Genomic DNA, 24,963 nt, shown 5'->3' with positions numbered 1-24,963 from the left:
CGTTACCCCTTCCGTCCGCACTCCGCAGTCAGCTGCATTCCTCCGCGTGCTGTTCTGTCTGTCACTCTCGCCCCCCTCTCGCTCTCCGACGACTGGTGGGCCGCCGTCATCGCCGCCGCCGCCCTAAGCCAGGTGCTGAGGCTTTCGCCGGTCTCTTCGCCGGTCTCTTCACCGGCGACGAGCACCCACCAGGTACTCCCACCCCTTCTCTTCCCTTCAAGCTGTGCGAAGCTGAGCACAGAAACCCTAACCTAAAGCTATTTAGCTATTTGACAAGCTTCCTAACTTCGAAGTGTTTGCAAAAATTATTGGGTGTACATGTGTACATCCATGTCCCTTTACTGGATCCGCCCCTGGGTAAAGACTGAGCTGAAACCATCTGAACAAATTCAGGAATTTCGAGTTAAATCTAATAGCATTGGCGCAATTAACAGCAAGTTGATCAAAAGGAAGTTAATTTCTGCCTCCCCTGCACAAGCAACCCAACCCATCTTTGAGTAATTTCTAATTTGCATCAAACATTCAGACTATACCTATCCGGTAGATCCCTTTTGTTGTGTCTGGAACCAGATTTGAACTGGCATGGATGTAGACCTTTAAAGATGGTACCAAGCAAGATGAACTTGTAAGAAAATACAGTCTTGTGTGCATAAACTTACCATTTCTTACTGGAAATGAATGATCAAATTATCTCCAATTCAACCAAATTCAAAACAGTTCAATGTGATGGAGCCAACTTGTTGATTATTAAGCACCAAATCATAGAGGTGGAGATAAACTTTTGGGAGTTCTAACTGATGGCCTGTTTGGTACATGTCAATGCTCTGTATATGGTAACACACGAAGCATTTGCTACTAGGATTAGCCAAAGCATTATCATATTGCTTGGGATCTGTGAATTGGTTAGTTAACACTGAACTGTATGCTCGAGTGTCATTTAGTGCTCTTGCTCTTATGTTGTACCTTTTCTTGCAGGCCATCCATGATTTTTGCCTACAAAAGGTGATTTAAAAGGGGGAGGATGGAAGAGGAGGGACACCACGGAGTTGTTTTGGCATGCAGCATCTGTGGGTTCCTCTTCGCTGTCCTTAGCCCTCTCAGCTTTTGGGTTCTATGGGCTGTGAATTGGAGGCCATGGAGGTTATACAGGTATTCTGCAGAAGTTTTATATCTTTCTCTATCGGGCTCAACTAGTATTTTACTATTTTTGTTGCCTGAGTTCTCGCTAAAATTGCATGTCTTTTCTTTGTACAATTGATTATCATAAACAAAGCAGGAAACCCATTTTTTTTTGTATTAGGGATATTAGATCTTTGCTTCCTATATTTGTTTGTTCACTTCCACAAGGTCCATCTTTATAATAGTATACTTTTATGCTCATAGTGAAATGGCTGCGGCATTTTCAGACAACCTATAAAATCTGTTTTTTTTTCTTATACAGTTATGTCGGAGATCTCTAAGTATCCATCTAGGTCTTGGATGTGTTGTTCCACAATGCAAGTCAATTGGGGAAATTAACACTTTAACAGTTCTCTACCCGTGCTTTATACTTGATAGAGTCATGAGGTTGAGTTGTCATAGTATGCCATCCTATAGGGACACAGGTGGTAGGATGGTCCAATTGTTACGCCCCATAGTCCAACCAGCTCTAGTGAACTACACATTTCCACCAACCCACTTACGTCTCCATCCTCGCTTCATGTAAAAGGTTCAACCTAGTGTTGGTGGTATGGACTCTAGAAGCCTTATATGATAGTCTAACCCACCCTTACAAAGCAATGTGGGACTAAACCCCCGAAATCTCACATCAACACACAACATGGGCCACCATTGGTTAAATTCGAGCTGGGCCAGTTGTCACACTGATGTTATCAGCTATTCCTTTGGTTTTGTGACTGCGTGGTTTATGTGCATTGTGGACTTATGTTATATTGTGAGCTGTGAAGTGGATGGATTAGTGGGTTTGGTATGAGTAACGAAGTACACCATCATACTTTCTGGTTCTGTCAAACACTCTGTTTCATGTATAAAATTGTTACTAACCGAAGGAGACGTGCGTGAAGAAGTCGATCCGCGCATGGAGACGCGCGTGAAGAACACCACGCGTGAAGAAGAACGTGGGCGACGGGCGGAGGTCACACGGTGACAGGCTGCACGGAGTGACGGCGCAACGATGGGCAGAGGAGCGCGGACGAAGGGGATCCCGACGGAGGATGATGGTGCCGGCGGCCGACTAGATCTGGATCTGACGAAACATGAGTTGCTGGCTTGCTGCTATGGATGGATTGCTGCTGCATGACGACGGACGCGACGAAAAAGAAAAAAGAAAATCGACGATGAGGGCTGCCCCCGGGAACAGGGACTGATCCTCCTGGGGGAAGCACAGCGAGGATGAAGGGTGGTGGCTGGATCTAAACCTAGAGCTTTGGTGCCATGTTGCGAATAAAGGGAGACTCAACACGATAATTGTATTGAGGCCTAAAGGGGACTATATAGAGAGTACATGAGGGACACAGGAAGAAAACCCTAGACTGGGAGATTACACTAATACCCTTGACTATTATACCTTAACAGTGATTAGCGAGGATGATCTCTCCATTAGAGGAGATAGTAATATATAGAGCACCTCATGAGCCGTATGAACCACTTAACAAAAATATGGCTTTGAACTTATGCCGTGTTACGTGTTATCAGAAAAACTTACCATATAAATACTGATGTTAAAGTTATCTATTGTTTTTATGCATATTTATTTATTTTTATTGTGTTCACATTGCCCTGACTGGGTTGTCTTATTTCTGTCTCAATCTGCTAACTTTTTTCCTTCTGTTTTGTGACTCAGTTGGATATATGCAAGGAAATGGCCAACATATGTGCAAGGACCTCAACTAAGCACACTTTGCAGCCTTTTGACTCTTTTTGCATGGCTTGTTGTCATTTCTCCTATAGCAGTTCTGCTCGTGTGGGGAAGCATCCTTATTGCTCTTCTGGAAAGGAACATAATTGGTTTAGCTGTTATAATGGCGGGTGTTGCTTTGCTTCTGTCATTCTACTCTATAATGCTCTGGTGGAGAACACAATGGCAAAGCTCAAGTATGCTATCTTTGCTTTATCTTGATTAACTTAACATTTATTTCTCTTGACGACTAGAATCCATGTAACAATATTTATATGTCCACACTTAGTTGCTGGTCAAAGGTTCATGAATTAAAAATTTCGACCAACATAGGAGGAACTAAGTGGCATTGTAAATAAGAAGAAATAGGCGAAGACTCGAATCTGGGTGGTGGGCTTGTACACCGAGACCTCCCATCAACTAAGCTAGGCTCAATTCTTATGGGTTCATGGTCTGATATTTTGAAAAGTGGTGTTCACCTATAATTATTTCACCAAGAAATTTGTTACCTCATTTGATTTATAAAGAATACTGTTACAAAACATGTTTTTTTTTCCTCGAACACACATGAAAGCTGCATGCCATTATATTAAGAAGAAGCGGGGATTTAGAAACCTTGTACAAATCACCACCCCTAAGAACAGGCACACCTGACAAACAAAACAGACAGATCTAACAAAAAAACTAAGCTCCTGGGGGGCGCAAGGGTGGGGAGGTAAGAAACACCTCAAGCACCAGCCAAACTCCAAAATCTCATCTCTTCTAAAGCAAGAGACACATTAGACCGGACGGGAGAGACGCCGTCGAAGACACAGTGATTGCGGTGAGTCCAGAGAGCCCAAGCTCCCCAAATGATGACTGAATTCAAACCTCCCAGGACGTGCCCATCAACTCCGTCATTGGTTGGAGCCCACCAGTCATCAAAGGAAGTTGCAAAACATGTTCATTGTCATCAAAGATTGCCCTATAAGATATTTGCAACCAAACTATGAATGACACACTAAGCTTGGAGTCCTTGGGGGTTTACCTGTTATCAGCACATCATTTAAAACGTTTCTAAAATGCGATTTGAAGTGTTTTCAGTAGTTTCTCCAGACTTCTAGCTGTTTATTCAATATGTGTTTTGGGTCCCTCTGTTGTCTCTGTCATTATTGATCTTGTTGTATTAACTAATGACATGTTTGTTGCAGAGGCTGTTGCTTACCTTCTCCTCCTGGCAGTAGGCCTACTATGTGCCTACGACTTTTGTGCTATTTATGTGACGGCTGGTGCTAGTGCTTCCGAGCTTAATTCTCCATCAGGGTTCTTCTTCGGGGTGTCTGCAATATCATTGGCCATCAATATGCTTTTTATATGTAAAATACTGTTTAATGGTAAAGCTTCTATTGTTCTGTTTTTCACTTGTCTGTGAATATGTTTAACGCATTAATATGGAAACATAGTTAACTTCACCTTCTTGCACATTTTATGCACAGTAAGTGGATTTGATGTTGATGAATATATGCGGAGGTCGTACAAGTTTGCCTATTCTGACTGTGTTGAAGTGGCTCCTGTTTCATGCTCTCCTGAGCCACCAGATCCTAGTGAGTTATACATGACAAAATCCAGCAGGTACCACTTTTATTTTTCCTTAATCATACAGTCTTGTATATTTTCTATACCTATTAATACTGTTTTACTTGTAAGTTTATTTTTTGAGGAATGGTTTTTCCACAATATATGTCAACAGGCAAAATCAGGAGTGTAAGCTTTAACAAAGTTCCAGCTACCCTCACTGGATAGGATTTAGTGACCAAAATTTAAGAACAGTAGAGAAGGTTCAAAGCTTTTTATTTTTTTCACTATTGTGTTTTTGGTCTGTGTGCATGATGTGCTTGGACTTATGGTTATATTGTGAAATGGAGGGCGTCCTAAATTCTATCCATACTTGTGCTTTCAACTGAACTGAGTCACATGTTTCTTTGTATTATCTTTTTCTTCTTTGTCATTTTGATAAAATGTTCACAACTTGTAACCTGGAAATGCAGGGTCTTGCATTTAGGGCTTCTCTACATTAGCTCGCTGCTTGTGCTTGTTGCCTATTCCATCTTGTACGGTCTTACATCAAAAGAAGCTCGTTGGCTGGGTGCTTTAACTTCAGTTGCAGTGGTGATCCTTGGTAATGTTTTTCTTCCTTGCATCATTGAGTTTTCGCTCTGTATCTGTTTCTTGACTTCTTATTTTCCTTTCTACAGACTGGAATCTGGGCTTGTGTTCATTTAGATTTGAGCTTCTTAAAAGTCGGATGATAGTGTTATTTGTGGCTGGAACATCAAGGGCTTTCCTTATATCCTTCGGAGTGCATTACTGGTTTGTGTTCAATATTCATCTCTTTCTTTGTATTGATAAACATTTGAGACCTAGTATTCTTCTGCCTCTTTGCTAACTAGAAGGTGTTACATTAGGTACCTTGGCCATTGCATCAGTTATGCTTTTGTAGCATCTGTGCTTTTATCTGCTGCTGTCTCTTCCTGGCTTTCTATTTCAAACCCCTCAGTTGCAAGGATAGACGCTCTAAGAAGTACAGTTATAAAGCTGCGAGAGGGATTTCGAAGAAAAGGACAAAATAGTTCTTCAAATTCATCAGAAGGCTGTGGCTCTAGTTTGAAGCGTAGTAGCGGTAGTGTTGAAGCTGGTCAAAATGGTAATGCAACGGATTCTATGTACAGAAGCAACTCACAAAGCGATGGTGTCAATTGGAGCAGTATTCCTTTTGATCGATCAAACAGTTGTCAAGAAGGCCGGAGCTCTGACAAGAACATAGATAGTGCACGTGCAAGCTTAGCTCATCGGAGTAATTCATGCCTATCTGCTGTCCAAGACTCTGAAACTGCTGTTGTTTCAATAGATAGGCATGGAGATCCCACTACTTCACTTGTTTGTTCTAGCGGTGGTTTGGAAAGTCATGGCTGTGAGCCTAGTGGATCAGCCACCACCTCAGGTAATCAACAGTTATTGGATTTGAACCTGGCAGTGATATTTCAGGACAGATTAAATGACCCAAGGATTTCATCTATGCTAAAAAAGAACGGTGGACTTGGAGATGTAGAACTAGCTAATCTTCTTCAGGATAAAGGATTGGATCCAAATTTTTCCTACATGCTGAAAGACAAAGTTATGGATCCACGGATTTTAGCTTTGCTACAGAGGAGCAGCTTAGATGCAGATAGAGAGCATCAAGATGATGTAGATGTCACAGCTACTGATTCAGATAGATTGGATACCACTATTGCAAACCAGATCTCTCTGTCAGAAGAACTAAGGAGAAGCGGTCTAGAAAAATGGTTGAACATTTCAAGGCTAATATTCCATCATTTAGCTGGATCCCCAATACGTGCTTTTATTGTTTTCACAGTAATGTTCATAATAGAGACTGCTACTGTGGCTATATATCGACCAGAGACCATCAAAGTGATAAATGCAACACATGAACAGGTAATTTTGTTGCAGTGCACTGTAATTCTTTTGAAAGTTTGGCTATTAGTTTGACCAATAGAAGTTTTCTTAATTTGGCAGTTTGAATTTGGTTTCTCGATACTGCTTCTGTCACCAGTTGTCTGCTCCATTATGGCATTCATTTGGTCTCTGCGTGCTGAAGAAATGATGATGACATCCAAGCCCCGGAAGGTGATATGCACTAAAATAAAAATAGTTTCACTATTGGGCATACCCGGATATGATTGTTCTATTAATATGACAACTCTTTACCATATCAGAACCAGCGCCTCATACTGTTTCTGGTTGAACATTTACTATGACTAGCTTCTATGTAGTGTAACATGAATATATATGTGAATGAGAGAATTCATGTATCGAATGTAGTAATTCCTTACCAGTCTGCACATATAATCGCTATGTAGTAGAAAAATAATTACTTTTACCTGGGAGCTAGGTGTGCTGAAACATCTAATCCTGTCTATAATTTTGTCTCAGCTGTAAAATGTATTTATGACATGTAATTTATCTTCCTTTAGAGTTTAGATATATAATGTTGTATTAGTTGCTATTATTTTAATATTACTAGTCTCAACTATAACAACTTGCCTTTCTTTCAGTATGGTTTCATTGCATGGCTACTGAGCACATGTGTTGGTTTGTTTCTCTCTTTCTTAAGGTACACATACTTCTCTTGCATCTGAAACATATTTACTGTTATATAGTTTTAGTTGATATAAATACTAATTAGCCTTTTGTGCCTAGTTGATTATCTATTTACACAAGGACATCAACTTTTATATGCATAGCAATACATTGTTCCAGTATACTCCCTCCAGTTTGCAAATAGCTGACATTTTTTTACGACGACACGGTCTCCAAAACATAGCTTTAACCACTATTTTCTACTCCCTTCGTTCCAACTTGTAAGACGTTTTAGCTTTTCTAGATGTATTGCTTTTATTTTGTATCTAGACATAGTGTATATCTAAGTACATAGCAAAAACTACGTATCAAGATTGAAGAAAAACCGAAATGTCTTAGAATTTGGAATGGAGGGAGTATCAGAGTATAAATGAACATCTTAACAAAGGGGTGAGTGTGTGTGCCTATGTGGGTGTGCACGTGCATGTGTTGTAAGGGCTCTTAACCTACACAGCTCTCCTGCATGTTCAAGAAGTACTTTCCAAAAAAAATGTATGTATATGAGCTTCAATTTCTAAACTAAATACTTTTTGAAAGTTATTTGTAATGAAAGTTTTTAAAGTTTGACTCAAACCTTGTCCAAAATGGCAGGTATTTGCAAACCGGAGGGGTTAATCATTCGATTTTTTTGGTCTTTTATGTTAGTCATTTTAGTACCTTACTGTCTAGCTCATTTATGCAATGCTGTGTCTTAGTTTTTGCACAGCAGAATCGTGTGACTTATTATGTGTTTAGAATGGGCTGATGTAGTTATCAGTGAAAACATGAAGATGTGTTTTTAGAGCATAAAGGTAAGCTGCGCCAGAACTAGACATCAAAAGTGCCATTAAGGCAAGAAAACAGAATGGATGTACCAATTTAGATTTTTTAGCCCATACAAGTAAGCTATACTCTCACTCAGCACCAGAAACAGAAAATATTAAGATACGCCGTTCTTTAGTTGGGAACGGAAGGGACCTATATGTTTGGATTGTTCAGTTAATTCTGGTCATTGTGATGTTCCTTAGCTTTTAGATGCTCAATTCACTTAAGGTATCACATGACTTGGCCAAAACAAGCTCTTTGTTTTTCTGGACAGTAGGTTCTTTATATATTCTGATAGGAGGTTCCTTCAGGTGCTCCCACATAAATCCAAATTCTAAAAAAGGCTAGACATTCACACATTAAGCAGAGAAAAAAAGTTTTTTTTTAAAAAAAAAACATATTTTCCTCGTATGTTTCAGCACCTGTATTGCCCCTTACCAAATATCCCTCCTTCCTGGTCATGAATAACCTTACCACACTAGGTTTATTTGTTAAACATAAAGGTCTAGTTTTATCACTCGGTCTTTTGTTGAAAAATTGAAATATTTTCCTCTCTGAATTATGAAAAGTTTACTCTTTGTATATCTAGAGTACCTATTTATGAGTTCCAAAGCTTTATGTCTGCAATCAATTAATGCATTTTTATTGGTGTACCATATCTGCATTTTGGTCTAAAAGTCATCTGTTTTACTCTGCAGCAAGTCATCAGTTATATTGGGCTTGTCTCTCACAGTACCACTTATGGTGGCTTGCCTCTCATTTGCTGTTCCCATATGGATGTGTAATGGTTACCGTTTCTGGATTCCTGGAAGGGAGTTTGATACTCGTGAAAATGTTAGTCAAGCTCCAGGAAAGAAAGAGGTTTGTTGTCCAGTTCTTTATCAGTTTTGCAACTAGGGGTTTTCTTGTCACATGCATAAGTAAGTGTAACGCTGATCTATTCAATCTCTTTGTTTAGTCAGAAAGGGATGGATTGCGAGTTTGTGTCAGTCTAATGTTGAAAACTGGATTTACCTGAATATGTCTATTTGAAGTCAATCTTTTCCTTATGTGCATGTCATGTTTGCATGGCCATGTCATGCTAATATAAAAATTGCTGCCTAATTTGTAGCACAGATTTTACTAAGATTATAGTAGATAGTCTGGAATGCATTTCAACCATCCAACATTGGCAATTAAGAAAAAAATATATTAGTGTTGCTTACCGTTTCATTTTCTGGTTTCAGCGGGCTCTCTTTGTTATCAGCATAGCTGTTTTCACTGCATCAGTTATTGGCCTTGGTGCAATAGTGTCAGCAAAGCCTTTAGACGCTTTAGGCTATAAAGGGTGGGATGCTGATAAGAACAGCTTCTATTCTCCCTATGCAACATCGATGTATCTTGGATGGGCGTTGTCTTCAACAATTGCTGTGATTACCACGGGGTTGATACCTATTGTTGCTTGGTTTGCAACGTACCGGTTTTCACCTTCATCAGCTATATGTGTTGGCCTCTTTGCAAGTACGTTCATTTTGATCCTTTTTTTTCAAAAAAATTACTTTGAATGTTGGATAGAACAGATTGCAGCTGTTCTAAGTCATGCTTTTCTGCAGCTGTTCTTGTGTCCTTTTGTGGTGCATCCTACTGGGGAGTGGTAAATTCACGAGAGGATGGTGTGCCTCTGAAGGCTGATTTCCTGGCAGCATTACTTCCCTTGCTTTGCATTCCTGCATTTTTCTCGCTGTTCACTGGGCTGTACAAATGGTATAAAAAAGACTGTCTTTAGCATTTTATTCCCCTCCGTATTTCTGATCCACTGAGATCAAAATTACAAATGATTTCAGGAAGGATGATGATTGGAAGATTTCTCGTGGCGTTTACCTCTTTGTTGGCATGGGAATGTTGCTGTTGTTTGGTGCAGTTGCAGCTGTTATTGTCACAATCAGGCCCTGGACTGTAAGTAAAGTTTATGTGACCTGGGACATTAGCCTTTCAATTACAATAGGTTATAATTTGTGTGTCATTTTTATACAGGTTGGAGTTGCTTGCCTCGTAGCCATTCTGTTCCTTGTATTTGTTATTGGGGTCATCCACTACTGGACATCTAACAACTTCTATCTAACTAGGACTCAGATGCTGCTTGTTTGTTCCATTGCTTTTCTCCTAGCCTTGGCTGCCTTCCTGATGGTTTTATTTCACGGTGACTGATGATCTTCTTTCTATGTCATCTGTCCTATATTCCACTTTGTTTATTGGTTTGAGTTACTGCTATCATTTAATCTTGTATTTACTTAGCTTATGAACTTTGCAGGAAAGCCTTTTGTTGGAGCATCTATAGGTTATTTCTCATTTATATTTCTTCTCACTGGAAGGGCTTTGACTGTAAGTTTTGCCATACGCTAAGATAACTGTTGGTTACCGCTTGCTAGTTCTCAGTATACTGTAGAATTTGTTCTAATGCTGAATGGTTGTGCCCTTCTCAGGTCCTTCTATCACCGCCAATTGTAGTGTATTCGCCAAGAGTATTGCCTGTATATGTTTATGATGCTCATGCAGACTCTGCTAAAAATGTTAGGTACAAATATATCCTTTCTCGTGCTACCTGTCTGCCTTTTTTAGTTCAGGGTTGGTCATAATGTATTCTTATTTCTGTTCTGTCACAACCTAAAAGTTCTAGTGTCAGTTGAGAACATGCTCTAACATTATCATTTTTACAGCTATGCCTTTCTTATTCTGTACGGAATTGCATTAGCAACTGAAGTTTGGGGTGTTATTGCTAGTCTAATAATGAGTCCACCATTTGTTGGGGCTGGCGTTTCTGCTGCTACTCTTGTAATTGCTTTCAGTTTTGCTGTTTCTCGACCATGCCTGACTCTTAAGGTTGGTACTTTGCTGCAGCTAGAACTAGTAAGATATCATGCTCCCTTTTTTATATGATTAATAAATGTGTTATTTTTTTTAAAAAAATCAATCAGATGATGGAGGATGCAGTTCATTTTCTCAGCAAGGATACAGTTGTGCAAGCGATGTCACGGTCTGCTAATAAAGTATGTTTTATATTTGTATTATTAAGATATTCAACATAAGTTATTTGTGTGCATGCTTTTATACATTTCTCCATTTTAGTTAGAAACATTTCAACCAATCTCTAGTTTGCTTGCTTGTTTGCATCTCATGCTGAGATCTAGTTCAGCACTGTTCATTCTTAATCTAACGCATCCATGTTCTGTCATAGTCCTGTCATTGTGTACATTGGGATCTGTGTAAATTACTATTGACAAAATATTTTAAATCTATCTCAGAAGCTCGTCACTTGTAGGATTACCATTGCAATCAGAATCTTTTTAAATAACTCACCATGTCCGGATCTGTACATAACAGTATGTTTTTTTTCCAGACTAGAAATGCTATATCTGGGACTTACTCAGCGCCTCAGAGGTCTGCAAGCTCTGCTGCTCTTTTGGTTGGAGATCCTGCTCTTACATTGGACAGGGCTGGGAACTTTGTGCTTCCTAGGGCTGATGTTATGAAGCTGAGAGATCGTTTGAGAAATGAAGAAATTGCTGCAGGATCTTTCTTATGTGGAGTAAAAGATTGTTTAGTAATTTGCCCCCAGTCCCTGTCAAACGTAGATTATCGGAGGAATATGTGTGCCCATGCACGTATTTTGGCTTTGGAAGAAGCAATTGATACGGAATGGGTGTATATGTGGGATAAATTTGGTGGTTATTTACTTCTGTTGCTTGGATTGACTGCCAAAGCTGAACAAATACAGGTACATATTTGGTATGTTCTATAATAATTCTTTTTAAACCCCGATTTGTTAGCAATTAATGGTGTGAAGTATTTCTGTATTGTTTCAGGATGAAGTACGTCTAAGACTCTTTTTGGATAGCATAGGCCTTTCCGATTTGAGTGCCAAAGAAATTAAGAAATGGATGCCCGAAGATCGGAGGCAATTTGAGCTTATTCAAGAAAGGTAATTTTTTTGTCTGTTACTATTAGTTATACCATTATTGTATGATGCATATAACAAAAATCATAATGCATCAATTGCTATTCTTTTGTTATTTGTCTACAGTTACATAAGGGAAAAAGAAATGGAAGAGGAGGCTTTGATGCAAAGGCGAGAGGAAGAAGGGAAGGGAAGAGAAAGGAGGAGGGCATTGCTGGAGAGAGAGGAACGAAAATGGAAGGAGCTCGAAATATCATTGCTTTCTTCCATTCCTAATACTGGAAGCAGGGATGCTGCAGCTATGGCAGCAGCTGTCCGAGCTGTTGGAGGTGATTCTGCCCTGGAAGATTCTTTTGCAAGAGATAGGGTCTCTTCAATAGCCAATCACATACGAAAGGCACAATTGGCTCGGCGAGCAGAACAGGTTCTGACCCCTGATTACCCTTAATTTCATCAAGTTATGAAACACAACTGCCATCATTTGAGTGCTGTAGAACTGTAATTTATCTTGGAGTGCATGCCAGGCATAAACATGCCTGGGTACTTTGGCTGTTTTGTGGCTCGCCTGGATTTGGTAATCTGACAACAAATAAGTACTCCCTCCAGTCATTAATAGGTTACGCTATGACACTCCAGAAAAGCACATGAATACATGTCTCTGAGGGGAAATAAGCAGCAAAATAGCCCTTTTTGGCCCCTAATTAATTAAAGTTGGCGGCACATGCAACAGCAAAGGTCAGGCCCAGGCAGCGTGAATACTAATCGAATGGAGTTTCCTGGAATTGCGTTAGTGATGCTGTTAGGGAGGTAACCCATACCTGTGCCCGCACACTATCCATCCCCAAATTATCCAATCCAAATATTGAGGGTAATACCCAATGGATATGGATAAACCAATGAGTAATAGATGGAGCTAATCCCCGTTGCTGCCTCCGTCGTGTCATGCCTTCCATGACGTTGCATCATCGGCACATGCATGCTGTCCATTGCCTTCCTTTATTGGGCTCGTCAATCGTGTACACCGAATGAGGTGCTGAGCACCGACACGCCGTCAGAGTCCGATGCGCTGCAACGTGGATGTGCCCATGCCAGAGATCCCAGGCCCCATGATGTAATCGGGCTGAGGTCCCGACTTGAATACGTGGATAGGAAGGGGGAAGGGGATTCTAGAAGCAGCAGGTTGAGCGCAAGCCGCAATGATGGCTCGACTTGCATGTGGATAGGAAGGGGGATTCTAGAAGCAGCAGGTTGAGCGCAAGCTGCAATGATGGCTATGAGCTGTGGCTGAGCCTAGTGGAGGCCAAATTGGGCTCCCCCCCCCCCCCCCCCCCCCCCCCCCTACCGTGTGAAGTTTTCTATTGATGAACTCCTGTATGCTTGCTACTTTACCAATGAACCTGCATGTCCAAATGCATGCAAGCACGCCATTCCATATCCACACTTTTGTTGCCTATTCCTTGCCCTTAGCAATTGTGAAGTTCTTTTTATTACACTTTGATTTTGTCTTCATGTAACAACTGAATTGCCCCCCCCCCCCCCTCCCCGATTCTACCTCACCTTGCTCCACTGAAGCCGACGTACCTATGCCTAGTGAGGGAGGTGCACCTAGACGCTGATGGCCACGACGACAAGGGGTTCATCTGCCTGCATGCTGCGTATGCCACCCTTGTGGGCCTCGATGGTCATGACGCCGAAGGTTTGTGACCGTGCACGTGTGCATGCCTTGGCCATTGACCGCACGCTCGTCGGAGTCCTTGAGAAAGGACATCGGTGGATTTTTTTATTATCTCCAGGAGATCGGTGGATTGGTCGAAAGCAGTTGTTGATATGTTGATTGTTTGTGGGTAGGTGGTTAACCGGGTAATATCCGTTATATCCTACCCATACCCATGATTAGATGGGTAACTGATACCCCTAAACTCCACACGGGTATTGGTTTGTGTACGTGTATTGGATACCTAGTGGCATCATCAAATTACGTATTTCATTCTTCCTCCACCCCACAAAGTGTCATTCTAGTTTTGTCCTAAGTCAAACAATCTTAGTCTAATTTTATTGAGAAAAGTACCAATATTTATGAATTATGATACCAAATAAGTATCATTAGATTCATCATGAAATATAGTATCATTAGTGTCACAAACATTGATAATCTTCTTTACAAATTTGTTCAAACATAGGATAATTTGACTTAGAACAAAACTAGGATGTCACTTTGTGGGACGGAGGTAGTACTAAATAAGAGCGTAAGAGTAAAAATATCCCTACCTTAATATCTCAAAACCTGCTGGAATCGACTTCTTAATGACCAGAGGGAGTATCATGGAAAAATTTAAAGATGTTACATAGTCACCGCTGACCGCTGGAAGCCTTCTTGTTTTGCTTTGTTAGTAATGCATTGTACATGTCTTCTGTTTTTAATGTTTTTCTCCAATGCTCGTGTCTCTAATTTGGTATGAATGTGGAACAGACTGGTATTCCAGGCACTGTATGCATACTTGATGATGAACCGAGGAGTACTGGTCGTCATTGTGGAGAACTTGACCTGTGCCTCTGTCAAAGTCAAAAGGTTACTTTGTCTATTGCTGTCATGGTTCAACCTGTATCTGGTCCAGTGTGTCTTTTTGGAAGTGAATTCCAAAAGAAGGTTTGCTGGGAAATCTTAGTGGCAGGATCAGAACAGGGAATGGAAGCTGGACAGGTTGGTCTTCGATTAGTGACTAAGGGTGAAAGGATGACTACTGTTGCTAAAGAGTGGAATATTGGTGCGTCTAGTATTGCAGATGGCAGGTACCCCCCTATTCACAACTATTGCATTATGCATAGCAAATAATAGTATTGCAGATGGCAGGTACCCCCCTATTCACAACTATTGCATTATGCATAGCAAATAAAATCAAAAGCAGCGCCGGGTTGCTTGTTTTTGTTGTTTTGGTACTGGCATGTGTTGGAACTGAGAGTGAGCGGCAGTTAGGGCATACATCCTAACATTAAGCTCTCCTGCTTGTTCAGGAAAAAAAAAACTAATTTTACTTTACTTGCGATGGCAATGCCTGATGCAGGTTTGGTGTCTTACCTGTTGCGAGTATGCGTGGGTTTACTTAAACTTTGGATGGGGATTTTTTTTTGTTGATGAACATTTCTTCAATATTTGTTTTTGAATTATTACTCGTTGGGTTCAGACCTGTTCAATTCTTCTGCATCATAAACTATGGTATTACCATATTTGGAAGCAATCATAGCTGCCATGTAAATTTGCAGGTGGCATCTTGTCACTGTAACTTTAGATGCTGACCTAGGTGAAGCAACTTCTTTCATTGATGGAGTTTATGATGGATATCAGAATGGGTTGCCGTTGCCAACAGATAATGGTATTTGGGAACCTGGGACTGATATTTGGGTTGGTGCTAGGCCACCCACAGACTTAGATGCCTTTGGTAGGTCAGATAGTGAAGGTTCTGACTCAAAGATGCAGATCATGGATGCTTTTCTATGGGGAAGATGTCTCAGTGAAGATGAGGTTACTGTGTTACATACTGCCATGTCTCCTGCTGAGTATGGATTTTTTGACCTTGCACCTGGCGATGCTTGGCATGGAAGTTATTCTGCAAGGGTATTGCTTTTACCTATAAATTCTCTGCACTTTAGTTTTTTGTCATGTCTTGAATTGGTAGGGAATATGAAACTGAATGTGTTTTTCTTATGTTTCATTCAGGTGGATGACTGGGAAAGTGAAGATGCTTATGAGGTTTATGATCAAGGGGATGTCGAATGGGATGGACAGTACTCAAGTGGTAGGAAACGTCCGGTACATGATGCTGTAGCTATTGACATTGACTCCTTTGCTAGGAGACCAAGAAAACCAAGGTTTGAGACACGTGATGAAGTCAACCAGCGTATGCTTTCTGTTGAAAGGGCTGTCAGGGATGCTCTTGTCGCGAAAGGAGAGAGAAACTTCACTGATCAAGAGTTCCCTCCAGAGGATCGTTCTTTATTTGTAGATCCAATGAATCCACCTCTGAAACTGCAGGTATCGCATGCACATCTCTTGCTTTTGTGAAAGATATTGGTTAAGTTCTGACATATGTTTTAATTTGTGAGTTTAGGTTGTTTCTGAATGGATGAGGCCTTCTGACATAGCAAAGGAGATATCGATCAGTTCTCAGCCTTGCTTGTTTTCGGGTTCTGTGAATTCCTCAGATGTGTGTCAGGTATAATTTTTTTGTTTTCTACTTTTGTGCTGCCAGAATTGTGGTAAAGGGGAATTTAGGGCATTGTCATTTATTGCCAGAATTGAGATCCAGTTTACCCAATTGTTGATTTTCAGGGTCGGTTGGGAGACTGTTGGTTCCTAAGTGCAGTCGCAGTTTTAACTGAGATGTCTCGTATATCAGAAGTTATAATCACTCCTGAGTACAACGATGAAGGGATTTACACAGTCAGATTCTGCATTCAGGTATCCAATGTTTAAACTATTTGACTGATAAGTATCTGCTCACTTGGGTTGCTCCTTTTCCATTAATATATTAGCCTTGCGTCATGTGGTTATTATGTTATCTAGGAAGGTTCAGTTGATTCATTCTGCAAAGTTTATAATACAGTTATCTTAAAATGTTAGACCACAAAATGATCGTGAAGTTTACCATTTAACGATCGTATGTCCAGTTTAACATCAGGGTTCTATTTCTGAAGCAAATGTGTACACCATGCTACATGCATTGATAACATATTTAGCTGTGTGGGAAAAAAAAACAAATTATTTTATTAGAAGTAGTTCATCGGTCTGCAATATTTACTGGAGCAATGCTGGGGTCATCTTGGATGTACACTGCTCAATGGAGATATGTAGTGTATATTACTAAAAATAGTAGCTTAGTTATACTTCACCCCTGCAATGTAAGTACTTTCCTCCCTCATACTTTTTATGGCCCTTCCCTGGGTCCCTCAGTGACACCTATTTAGACCTTTCTATTACTAATCCCATGTAGTTTCCACATATTGTTGATATGGATTTCTGGAGTGATATCTTTATATCACAATGCAAATTTCTCAATAAAACTTGGCCGTAGTTGGTGTAACCTTTTTTCAGAAGGGAAACTAGTGCACAAGAAGAGCACTTGTATTATGTTTTTATTAGGGTTATCACTAACGCATTGTTTTCCCCTGACTCAATATTTAGCTTACATTGTGGAGTGGTTTTGTGAATTATCTTACACTAATTTGATTTTTTTTCTGTATTTTAAAAAACTCTTTTTCTGAGTTATAGTTTTTATTATGTTTTATATTTTCCGTAGGGTGAGTGGGTAGCCGTGGTTGTTGATGATTGGATCCCGTGTGAGTCTCCGGGGAAACCAGCATTCGCTACTAGTAGAAAGCAAAATGAGCTTTGGGTATCCATTCTTGAGAAGGCTTATGCAAAACTTCATGGCTCTTATGAGGCATTGGAAGGTGGGCTTGTTCAAGATGCTCTAGTGGATCTCACAGGTGGGGCTGGTGAAGAGATTGATATGCGAAGTCCTCAAGCACAACTTGATCTGGCTAGTGGAAGATTGTGGTCCCAGTTGTTGCATTTCAAACAAGAAGGTTTTCTTCTTGGTGCTGGAAGTCCTTCTGGATCTGATGCTCACATCTCATCAAGTGGCATTGTTCAGGGACATGCGTACTCAATTTTGCAGGTTTGCTCTAGTTTATACAATTATATCTGAGATTTCTGGGTAATTGTCAGCTCTTCACTACTACTGGATAAGTTTACACAATTGTACTATATTTCAGGTAAGAGAAGTTGATGGCCACAAGCTCATCCAAATCAGAAATCCATGGGCAAATGAAGTTGAATGGAATGGACCATGGTCAGACTCTTCACCAGAGTGGACCGAACGAATGAAGCATAAGATCATGCATGTTCCACAGGTACTTGTCTCTTGATTTAAATTTATTTGCATGTCATATCGCACTAGTTGGTGGCAAACCACAGCTTATTGATAATTGAGATAATTCATTGCACCGCTAGTAAACAAAGTGTACCTTGTAAGTTTGATTTCATCTACAGATCTTGACTCCAATCCCCCTTGTCTCTCCATCCTTGCAGTCGAAGAATGGGGTATTCTGGATGTCTTGGCAAGATTTTCAGATTCACTTTCGGTCAATATATGTTTGCCGTGTTTATCCACCTGAGATGCGTTATTCTGTCCATGGGCAATGGCGTGGCTACAATGCAGGTGGTTGCCAAGATTATGACTCATGGCATCAAAATCCACAGTATCGACTTAGAGTAACAGGACGTGATGCACTATACCCTGTTCATGTTTTTATTACCCTTACTCAGGTATGTCCGAACCTGCTTATCAATGTAACACTAGGAGAAGCACAATGATGTTTATCTGCATAAATTTCATGCTTTCCAGGGTGTTGGTTTCTCTAGAAAGACGAATGGTTTCCGTAACTACCAATCTAGTCATGATTCTTCAATGTTTTACATTGGAATGAGGATACTCAAGACACAGGGCTGTCGTGCTGCTTACAATATCTACATGCATGAATCAGCTGGTGGAACAGATTACGTTAACTCAAGAGAGATATCATGTGAACTGGTCTTGGATCCTTATCCCAAAGGGTACACGATTGTGCCAACTACCATCCATCCTGGGGAGGAAGCACCTTTTGTTTTGTCAGTTTTTTCAAAAGCATCAATCAAACTAGAGGCTGTTTAATTCAAGATTGAGATCCCATGTGTTTGGTGGTAGCTGCGTCTGCTGGGCAGGGCTTCTTGTCACCCGTGTAACGCAGGATCCAGCTGTGGGTTCTCAGGAACTAGATAATGGTAAGTGTCTGATTTGACATCCATTGTATTGAGTTACCTGGTTCAGAAGTATGAAGTGCTAGTGAACCTAGTATTGTAGGCTCTATCGCCAGGGTGCCCCAAACTACAACCATCCTATAGGCTATATTTCATTTGTGGCTATATTCTCATCATTCATTCAGATCCAAAATGAAGGAGTTGGACTAACTGGCCTTATAACCGTTTCAGGGTATAGGAATAGCCTCTAGGACAACTTCAATCAATCTTGCTGCCTGCAAGTACATAAGTTTGGTTGCTTGTTGCAGAGCTGACAAAAGGCAATGCTTCTTGTGCTCAAGGGAAGGAGAGAAGGCAGGATTCATGGTTCTTTGATAGCTGCGCAAAGTGCAGGGTGAGAGGCTTGGTTCAATGTTTGTAGATAGGTGGTAACTGACATTTAGACCTGGTAGCCCATCCTTTGTATAGGGGTCCCGTTTACCCTGTAAATGCTATAGAGTTAGGTTAGGTAGCCTGTTGTTCCTGTTAACGCATAGGGCTCTTATGCAGCTGGGAAATGTCTTGTTAGCAAGCTGCAGTTTTGCTGATTTGAGCGTGTAGTAGTCGGCCATAGTTGTTTCCATTGGTTGCCCTGTATGTAATCGGAATATGATCTCATTCAATGAACCTATTTTTGGGTGCCATGCGAAGCTGTCCAACTGCCTTTGATTTGAGTCTCTTTATGATCACATTATAGCATTATGCTGCTTAGAACCATAAAAGGTTATGAATCGTGGTAGTAAAGTTTAGGCCTCGTTTGGTTACGGGAGATTCATTCCTAGCCGAGCGGCATCTTCGTAAACTTGTATAGCGCCGGATCCGTGTTCCATGTGCGGAATGACCACTTCTGTAACAACCGAACGGAGCCTAAGGGGATACTGAGATATAGGGGTTGGGATAGGGAAATAAGGGGTAGGATAGATTTGATCCCATGTTTCTTTTTTCATTTAAAATGAATTAGATATATTTTTTAGAGTTTTAATCATATCTTTATTAAAAGAACATATATAGGGAAAGCCATCTTTAAAATCATCCTTACGATGATCAAAGTTGTCAAGTTTGATAGTTCTTTTTTTTTTCGCGATCGGGTTAGACCCGTTTTTCATTAAGAGGAAAGAAGTTTTAATCCGTTACAAAGATACCAGACGATGCCGGCGAGAAGCCAACATCACAGCCCATGACTGGCCTAACTATCCAATTCCTTTTCGATATTACATTGGGATGTAATTTTACGACAAAATATTATGACCTAATAAGGGTAACGCCTAGGCGGCGCGAACGGCCCTAGAGGCCCGCTGCTTCCTGCCTGGAAATAGAACTTGCATGGCCTCCCGTGTTGACGACGATAGCGGCAGCTTGAAGGTTGTCTGGAACTCCTGAAACGAAGCCTTGTCAGGGAGTTGTGTCTCCACCTCAACGCCAAGGTGCTTCATCATCACCTTCCTCGCTTGCGCCTGAGGCTTTTGCTCCCTGTACTTGCTCTTCGCAGCTAGGCGAGCGCTCCGTTTGGGGACGAGCTCATCATCCTCAATTGCCCGTGCCCTTGCTGACCTGGTGACCCGCAAGCGTGGCGGCGACGAGAGGACGGGCTGCGACAGTGGCTTCCTGAAGGTGGAGATAAAGTCATCGACGGACATCGGTTGCAGCGGAGGCACCGAAGTGCGGATAGCTGCATCGTCGACGAACTCAGGGCAGTCGATGGGCTGAGGCGAAGTATCCAAGACTGCATCACCCCTGAGCTCGGAGGCCTCGACGGTTTGAGGCGTGGACAAGGGTGCCCCAGCCTGCTCAGGTCCGGCGATCTCAACGGATAAAACCGGAGACTCCTCCCCCAACTCCAGCGCCATGAGGTGCGGCCTGAGAGAGTTGTGGCCGGATCCGCGGTCATCAGGGCCCGAGAGGCACATGTCCACTGCCAGGGCCGTCTCTGAAATATGTGGGCCAGCCTAGTCTCTATTAAACGCGCATCCGAAAAGGAAGTCAGGGCCATCACAAGGCCCAGTTGGGACACAGGTCACCCAGCCCGTCATCAGCTCGAACTCCGCCTCTAGGGCAGACCCCACCATGCCAAGGTGACAAGTGCGGGACACTCGCCCGACGCGCGGATCGATGTCGATGGAGAGAGGCCGTACGCCGCTGTCGCTGACAACTTTCCGCGGCGTGCACAACGATGCCTCAATAAGCATCGGGTCGATCGCTGCCCGTTTGATAGGAGAGGGCGAGCCAGGGCGTCAGAGCGCGAAGTCAAACTGGTTGTCCACGGACTGTTCGACACACGTCGCTCGCATGGCAGAAACCGCGCTGACGCATCCAAAGCAGGGCATGGCGCCGCACGGCGATACGACTAGGCACATCAAGTCCCCGACCATGATGGCCTGCCACGACTCCTGTGTATGGAAGGTTGGCTCGTCTGCTTCGGTGAACCGGGTGGTCCATGGCCGTGACGATGCCGACGGCGCCTCAACCCGCTTGAGCAGGGAGCGCGAGATGCGACGTAGGCGCTTGGGCAGAACAGGATCACCAGTAACATTCGCATCACCACCCGTGTCACCGCTGGTGGCATCTAGGTTCGCACCGGCCTGCGGCACAGGGCCTGATGTCTCCGCAGCCAGCACGTCGACCTGAGGCTCCGGAGTAGGAGGCTTGCACACCGGTGGCACAGACGGCTCCCTACCGGTGGAGACAGAGCACACAAAGGCAGTGTCCACCGGTGACTAGTGACTGGGCGAAAACTGACACCGACGAGCGCCCTAAAGCGACCGAGGGGCACGCCCACGGGAGCAACCACGCTTGCCCGCACAGCGACTAACAACCGGTGCCTGGGGACAGTCGCGCGCCTGGTGGCCGACATCCTTGCAGGTGAAGCACTTGGATTGGAACGTGCAGTCGACTCGCACGTGGTCGCCGGCAAGGCAGTTGAAGCACTTGTCGATCAGGTACGATGGCACCGGTCGATGCTGTGCCATGGCACGCCGCCATCGCCTCCTGCTGTGCACCTGAAGCCATCCTCGTCCGGCTGGACCGACATGCGTGCCGGGTGGACGACGATAGATACCAGCCGGCGAGGGCAGTACGTCGGTGGCAGCCGCACGCTCGGCTGACGCCCCCGACGTGGACGTGGACGACGGCGCTGCAGCCGCGGCAGCAGAACGGCCTTACATCGTCCAGACGATGGAGTCGTCAAGCGATGCCTCTGAGTCGGTGAAGCACAGCCTCTCCTCCGACCCCCCCCCCCCCCGGAGAAGTGGCGAAGGTCTCCACGTCGGGGTCGAGTGAGCTCGAACGAAGGACGAAGCTGGCATGAGCTGCCGCCACAAGCGGAGGTAGCTGCAGTAGATTAGGATTCCCAGCACTCCGAGCAACCTCCTCCTCCTCAACTTCGTCTGCCCAGGAACAACGCGAGCAGGAGCCATCAACCCCATTCTTGCTGCCCGCAAGAAGGACATGGCGCAGTAGATCAGGTCCTAGGGAGCGCGGATCTGGGTTTGACAGGATGGGATCCGGGCTGGGTTGGCAGATCGGCGAGGAAGGAGGCGTGGTTGCGCCGGCGTTGCCGGGTGGAGGGGGCGGGTCCAGTGGGTGGGAGGGAGTCATCCCTCCCCCAGCTTGCGGCAGTGGAGCGGTAGGATGTGAGGCCGCGACGAACGGCTTGGCCAGTAGAGCAACTGCAGACGACGACGGCTCGACCGGCAGAGCGGGACCAAGCGACGACGGCCCGGCCGGCTGGCTGCCCACCAAAGGGGCGGCTCCATCCCAACCACAGCCTCGCCCGGGGGAAGAAAACCCATCAAATGGCAGATCAACAAGAGGTAGGAGCAGATCTGTAGTTGGAAGAAGGATTTTGGTTGGATCTAGGGAGGGATTGTGGTGGATTTCGGTGATTTTCTGGAGGCGGCGGTCGAGCACCTGAGGGGAACGTGTGGAGGGCCAACGGCTCCATCCCGCCAGGCTAGGTTTGATAGATATCCGGTTTTGGAATTGGATGGTCAAGATATCTGGGAAAATGACTTCTTTCATTTTGTTAAATAACTTATTACCAGTTTATTTCGGGACAATCCAAGTTCCAAACACTGTGCACACATTACTTAATTATGTACGGCATTTTTTTTCAAATATAAACAGTAGTCACAATAGCCTCCAACCAACAAACTAAACCACGGTACGTACATGTCAGTGCCACATCGACAATGCAGCCCGCCGATTCATACACCGTCTTCCTCCACGCTCGCTCAGTGTATCCTGCCAGACTGGTTCTGCGGCAGCAGCCCCGGGATGAATGGCACGCCGAGGTTTGGGAGCCAGTGCTGGCCCTGGATGAAGCTCTCGACGGTGTACTTCTGCAGCGCGTGCTGGTAGGTGACGTTCTTGACACCCCTCCACTTGACGCGCTTGCTCATGTCGGCGCCGGGCCCGCGGTTCTCCACCTCGGCGTAGTAGCAGGTGTTGAGGCCGAAGTCGCCGAGCCACGGCAGCCACCCCTTCGGGTCGATGAACCCGCCGATCTCCGACTGGATGTAGAGCGTGCGCGAGTGCTCCTTCCACGGCCGCCCCAGGAAGGTCTTGAGCTTGCCGGCGCTCTTCTCGAACTCCGGGTGCGGCTCGATGGTGCAGTTGTGGATGACGGTGCCGCCCGCCGACCGCCGCTCCTTGCGGCCCTGCGCCGTGACGATGTTCTGCTGGTTGTTCATGCACTTGCGCACCTGGATGAGGCAGTTCTGGAAAACCACCTGCGCGTTGCCGAAGATGAAGTCGATGGTGCCCGTGATGACGCAGTCGCGGTAGTACTGCCGGCTCGTGTGCGTGTACAGCGTGTCCTGGTACCCGTCGAACTGGCACTCGTAGAACGCCGACATGTCGCTCTGCACGCGCAGCGCCACCGCCTGGTGGTTCTTGGCGCCCGCCGTGTTCTCCACGCCGATGCCGCGCATCAGAAAGCCGTTCCCGATCGCCTCCATCGTCGCCGTGTCCTTGGTGGTGATGTTCATCATGAAGCTCTTGTCGCCCGTGATCACCGTCTGGGTGGCGCCGTCGCCGATCATCACCAGGTTCGTCACGTTCCGGGGCACGGACACGTACTCCCTGTACGTGCCGGCCTTGACGTACATGACGTACGTGGTGGCGCTCTTCACCGGAACCTTGGCCAGCGCCGCGTTGATGGTCTTGAAGTCGCCGCTGCCGTCCTTGGCCACCGTCACGTCCGGCTTGAAACCCTTCTCGCCGGGGGAGACCTTCAGCAGCCGGCGCTTGGCGTCGGGCATCCACGAGGGCACGCCGCTGGCGTGCTCCGCGAGAAGCCGGCGGTGGAAGCTCGGGATGCCCAGGTTGGCGAGCGTCTCGGAGAACTCGTCCACGAGCGCCAGGATGTTCTCCGTCAGCTCCTGCGAGCTGTTGAGCGCCTTGCGCATCTTGCCCGCCGCGGCCGTGGTCGTGTTCTCGAACCCGTCGAGGCACGTCTCCTGGTACGTGAGCGCGGAGCTGAGCCACGTCCGGAGGTCGTCCACGGCGCTCTTGAAGTTGGTCATCTCGAAGCCGCCCAGCCTGTCGAAGGTGGTCTTGAGGTCGTCGATGGCGTAGTCCAGCAGCTCCCTGCAGTTGTCGAGCGCGCCCGACGTGCGCGGGTCGTTCTTGAGCTCGTTGAGCACGGCGGACTCGCGCACGGCCTTCTCGATCCGGTCGGACGTCACCTTGAAGATTGCCTTGGCCAGGTCCGTCGGGCTGGTGGCGTTCCCGGCCGCCGCCTTGAGCGCCTTCTCGCACGTCTCCCTGTAGTCCACGGGCTGGCAGAAGGACTTGATGGACTTCACCGACGTGGACATCTCGCCCTCGTCCCTGTCGCCATTGCCGCTGCCTCTGAAGGATACGACGCAGATGGTGGCGACCACCGCCACCACCAGGACGGTCGACGCTCCGATGACGGCGCCTTTCATGGTTGGCGACGCAACACCTCACGGCCTATATATGTACTATCTGCGCGCGCGCGCACACACACACGCACACAAACACAGTATGAACGTAAATGTAATGCGTAAGGTATTTCGTGCCCCCAACCACACCAATAGAAGGGTCGACACTCTCTATGTTTTGGTGTGATTGGAGTACCTAGCAAGAGCGTCGAGACGAGTTTTTATACTACTATAGGCAGCGTCAGATTTGGGACAGGGCGAAGAGGACGGTTGTGCATTGGCGTTGGAGCCGAAGTGAAGGGAGAGCCTCACACCCACACCCACACCCACACGACGACGGACGGTGGCTATTGGTGTTGCGTTTGTTCAATTTTTTTGTTTGGGATTTTTCTGATGAGACGATTCGGCCTTT

General features: G+C 44.7%; 2 protein-coding genes across 2 annotated transcripts; one reads left to right on the top strand and one right to left on the bottom strand.

The window, feature by feature from the left end:
- Positions 1-19,301, top strand: LOC136532986 (calpain-type cysteine protease DEK1-like). The gene is made up of 32 exons (XM_066525556.1): positions 1-192; positions 976-1,149; positions 2,843-3,093; positions 4,087-4,269; positions 4,372-4,507; positions 4,924-5,054; positions 5,131-5,245; positions 5,341-6,370; positions 6,452-6,562; positions 6,991-7,049; positions 8,578-8,740; positions 9,106-9,379; positions 9,472-9,622; positions 9,703-9,814; positions 9,893-10,058; positions 10,170-10,240; positions 10,342-10,433; positions 10,576-10,738; positions 10,834-10,905; positions 11,256-11,633; positions 11,722-11,837; positions 11,940-12,237; positions 14,284-14,603; positions 15,075-15,426; positions 15,529-15,843; positions 15,920-16,024; positions 16,141-16,269; positions 17,108-17,488; positions 17,586-17,723; positions 17,902-18,138; positions 18,218-18,633; positions 18,841-19,301. The coding sequence occupies exons 2-31, from the start codon at positions 1,022-1,024 to the stop codon at positions 18,521-18,523; spliced, it is 6,483 nt and encodes a 2,160-aa protein (XP_066381653.1). The 5' UTR covers positions 1-192; positions 976-1,021; the 3' UTR covers positions 18,524-18,633; positions 18,841-19,301.
- A 3,428-nt stretch (positions 19,302-22,729) lies between these two features.
- On the bottom strand, positions 22,730-24,709 carry LOC136540078 (probable pectinesterase/pectinesterase inhibitor 21). Its single transcript, XM_066532067.1, has one exon. The coding sequence runs from the start codon at positions 24,573-24,575 to the stop codon at positions 22,878-22,880; it is 1,698 nt and encodes a 565-aa protein (XP_066388164.1). The 5' UTR covers positions 24,576-24,709; the 3' UTR covers positions 22,730-22,877.
- Between the last annotated feature and the right edge of the window lie 254 nt (positions 24,710-24,963).

Source organism: Miscanthus floridulus, chromosome 2 (genome assembly GCF_019320115.1).
Source record: "Miscanthus floridulus cultivar M001 chromosome 2, ASM1932011v1, whole genome shotgun sequence".
Lineage (NCBI taxonomy): Eukaryota > Viridiplantae > Streptophyta > Magnoliopsida > Poales > Poaceae > Miscanthus > Miscanthus floridulus.
Note: the sequence above shows the minus strand (reverse complement) of the source record. Positions and strands in the feature narration are given on the sequence as shown.